At 54.9% G+C, this 3,469-nt stretch overlaps 1 protein-coding gene across 1 annotated transcript; it reads right to left on the reverse strand.

Annotated features, from left to right (window-relative positions):
* Positions 1-951: 951 nt before the first annotated feature.
* HAND1 (heart and neural crest derivatives expressed 1) lies at positions 952-3,232 on the reverse strand. The gene is made up of 2 exons (XM_024576732.3): positions 2,696-3,232; positions 952-1,056 (listed from the first exon to the last, which is right to left on the reverse strand). Exons 1-2 carry the CDS (start codon positions 3,230-3,232, stop codon positions 952-954), a joined length of 642 nt encoding a protein of 213 aa, XP_024432500.1.
* Positions 3,233-3,469: the final 237 nt, after the last annotated feature.

A 3,469-nucleotide genomic window follows, 5' to 3' on the forward strand; every position in this document is an offset into this window, starting at 1 on the left:
TTTGCAATTTGGTTTGGCATTTATCAAAAGAAAGGAGGAACAAGAGGCCCTCCACCTAGCAGAAACAATGAAGCCAAGGACAGATAGCCATCAAGACATCACACGGGCTTCCTCCAATTTCAGAAAATATTTTATTAGTCAAGAGCATAGATACTGCTTTGGCAAAGGGCGGGGCGGTGAGTGGTCACACAGATTTGAGGTAGAAAAAGGGTGGGGATGGGAATATAAACGGAACAGCAAACACCTGAGCGCAGCAGGCACTGTAGGTAGTTTAAAAACATAAAAACTTCTCAACACAGGGAAAAGCTTTTATTTAGAAAGGAAGCAAGAAAAAGAAGGGAGAAAAAAAGGGGGGGAAAGTGTTTCCCTTGGAACTAAGTAGGAAGTGCAGCGACAAAAAATAAAAACACCACTGTTTGAGGGAGTTCAGCGACAGAAGGCTGCCCTCCATCTTCCTGATCTGGTCCTCTGTCCCCGCAGTAACCTATTGATTCCTCCTATTGCATTTTATTTAGGGAATTGCCGGCTGGAGGGTTTTGACTGGAAGCAGAGAGGGGATGAGAAAGAAGAACCAGATAGCACAGTGGGGAAGGTGCGGGGGGCTCCAAGTTCGCCCCAGAAGGGTTGGAATTAGCGTCTTAGCCCACTCAGGTCCTGCAGTCCCTCCCTCCCACATAGTGTCGCCGCCAAGAGCCGCCCTCTCCATTATGGGGGTGGATATATATATATTTCCTTTTTTCTTAATGTATTAAAAACAATTTCAAATGACATTGCACGTGCGATCCAAGTGTGTTGTTGCAGCCAGTGACCTGCCAGATTGCAGCAGAGGCTCAGCAGGATGCACCCCCATAAGCCGCTGGCACCCAGAGCCTGGCACTTGCCACCACCTTCCTCTCCTCCTGGGCCTCCGGGTCGGCCGCCGTGGCGGGGTCCTCCGGCGTGGGCCTCGGCTCACTGGTTTAACTCCAGCGCCCAGACTTGCTGTGGCCAGCCTGTGCGCCCTTTAATCCGCTTCTCGCCTGGGCCCAGGGCAGGAGGAAAGCCTTCGTGCTGCTGCTGCCAGAGGACACACACAAGGAAAGGGGCGAGAGAGACAGGTTTAAATCCTTCTGCTCCGGTCACGGGGGCGTAGAGTGGGCTGTGGGGGGAAGGTGTCGGGAGCAGTGACTAGGAACCTTTAAACAAGTGACAGATTTCTGTTTGTGCAATAGGCAAACAAGCTCATAAAATTTGCCTTTATGTGCCGAGCTCCTGGGGGCAGGATGGGCCGGGCAGCTGCTATAGAGTTTCGGTAATGAGAATTTTTTACATCTAGTGAAACTGATGCGCCTAGGTTCGGCGTGATGGTGCCCAAGAGAGAATGCAGGGATTGGAATGGAGGGGGTGGGAATCAACGGTTTTCCCCGCTGGCCAGGACCTGCTCTCCCCTACACATCTCACAGGCTTCCCAACCTGGTTTCGCTCTTGGGCTTGGATGTTGAGTTGGGTCTCCTCCAGCCTGCACTGGGAAGCTGCAGAGGCTAAGCAAAGGGCAACCGGTCTAGCCTAGCAACCCCCTTCCCGGCTCTCGAGAAACCAAGCAGTGCTGCTTGAAGGAGGCTGAGACGCGTAGAAGGTAGGAATACGCCCAATAATAACTTTCACCCAGGCACCACCCTGGGCCTGCATCTCCTCTAGCCCAAAACGGTGGTTTAGAGACTCGATCTGCCTTTCCCAGTCTCCCCATATGAGCTTTCCCTCATTGACAACAGCCCCTGCGAGTCCAATCAAACCCGGAGAAGCTCTCTAGTTAGCTTCCACAGGCAGCACGCCTGAGCGCGCCAACCGAGAGAAGGTAGTTCTGTCCAGCCTAGAAATCCCCGCCCTCTGAGGTTCCACAGTCCTGGGCCCGCTGAACCGGGCTTCAGAAAGTGTCGCCTGCACTAGAGAGGATCGAGAAAAGACGAGCAGAGCCTGTGATCTCCAAAGCCAAAGAAGCGAGTGAGACTCGGGCTCTCGCTTGTAGGCGTCGACACACCAAACTATCAAGGTCGCCCTTGGAACTAGACCGTAGTTAGTGGCGCGCGGTGCCGTGCGCCGCGCTCTGGACTAAGAGTAGAAGACGTGACTTGTGATCAACCTCTCCCTGGTTGTACTGCACCTCTGACGCTTCGGGTAGGTGGACTTCAGGTCCCGTCCCACTCTGGGCCTCAGTTTTCCTATCTGTACGACGTTAGAAGTAGACAAGCCTCTCCAGTAAAGGCCATTTGAAAACCCTAACTAAACCCATATGCATAAATCCACACTCAGGCACATTAAAGTCAGGATTCCCACAGCGTCCTTAAGCGGGATTCCAGGAGAGCCCAGGCATGGCTAAGGACCCCTTGAAATTGGAAGCAAAACATAGGACGTGTGCATTTTCCAGGGGTTTCAAGCTTCCAGTGGATTCTTAAAAGGGACACCATGACCCCCCCTTCCGAAAAGGTTAAAATTCCGTCTTCATTCACAACTTCACAAACACTATCCCACATTACAAATTAAGTTCAAATATGAATCTCCCTCATTCACAAAATCCCACATTTTGACCATCTCAGAACTCTCCACAGCCTCGCAAAGCCTCGCGCACGGCAACGCAAATTCCTTCCATTGTGCGCTCACCCGGCGGGTGCTCACCGCTCGTGCCCTTGGCTGGAGCTCGCAGGCCCCCCGAACTTACCAGCTCCCTTTTCCGCTTGCTTTCACGACCACCATCTACCTTCTTGATTTCCGCCTTGAAGGCCTCGGGGTCGCCGGCCTGTGCGTCCTTGGCCAACACGTCCATCAGATAGGCGATGTAGCTGGTGGCCAGGCGCAGGGTCTTGATCTTGGAAAGTTTGGTGTCGGCCGGCACGTTGGGAATGCATTCGCGCAGCTCCGCAAACGCGCTGTTAATGCTCTCCGTGCGTTTCCTCTCCTTTTTGGGTCCTGATCCTTTCCGCCGGCCCAGGCGGCCGCTGAGGGGCTCCAGATGCCCGGAACTCTGGCCGGAGCTGGAGTCTTGACTGTAAGCCGCAGAGGTTGAGGCCACCACTGCTGCGGGTGGCCCAGCGATGGCGAAGTCCGGAGCGGCGTCAGGGGGATTGAGAAGCCAGCTCTGGAAGTAGGGCCGCTCCTGATGACAGCGCGAAGCCGGACCGAAGAGGAAGGGATCGTGGAGCACGGGGTGCGCGGGGTGCGGGAGGTGATGGTGTGCGAGGCTACCCACGATATTCATGTTGGAGCGGCACTTGGCTTGCACCGCCAGCCCAATTAGTACTGCCGCATGCGGTACTAATAGGACCCGGGCCACCCGTGGGCAGCGCTCGGATGAGCGCGGGCTGTGGGAGAGCCCGGGGCAAGGCTAACGAAGAGACGCACAGTCTGCCACTTTCTGTCGCTTTGTTGCGGGCTCCGTCGCCGGCGAGTATCTCCAGACGCGGCAGCAGCGAAGATTTCGCGATGCGGAGGAGGA

This window comes from Desmodus rotundus, chromosome 6 (genome assembly GCF_022682495.2).
Source record: "Desmodus rotundus isolate HL8 chromosome 6, HLdesRot8A.1, whole genome shotgun sequence".
Taxonomy (NCBI): Eukaryota; Metazoa; Chordata; class Mammalia; order Chiroptera; family Phyllostomidae; genus Desmodus; species Desmodus rotundus.

Excerpts from the sequence above, each read along its gene's own strand:
- HAND1 (XM_024576732.3), bottom strand. The coding sequence starts at position 3,232 with ATGAATATCGTGGGTAGCCTCGCACACCATCACCTCCCGCACCCCGCG. Across the intron at positions 1,057-2,695 it reads GCAAGCGGAAAAGGGAGCTG|CAGCAGCACGAAGGCTTTCC; the intron begins GTAAGTTCGGGG and ends GTCCTCTGGCAG.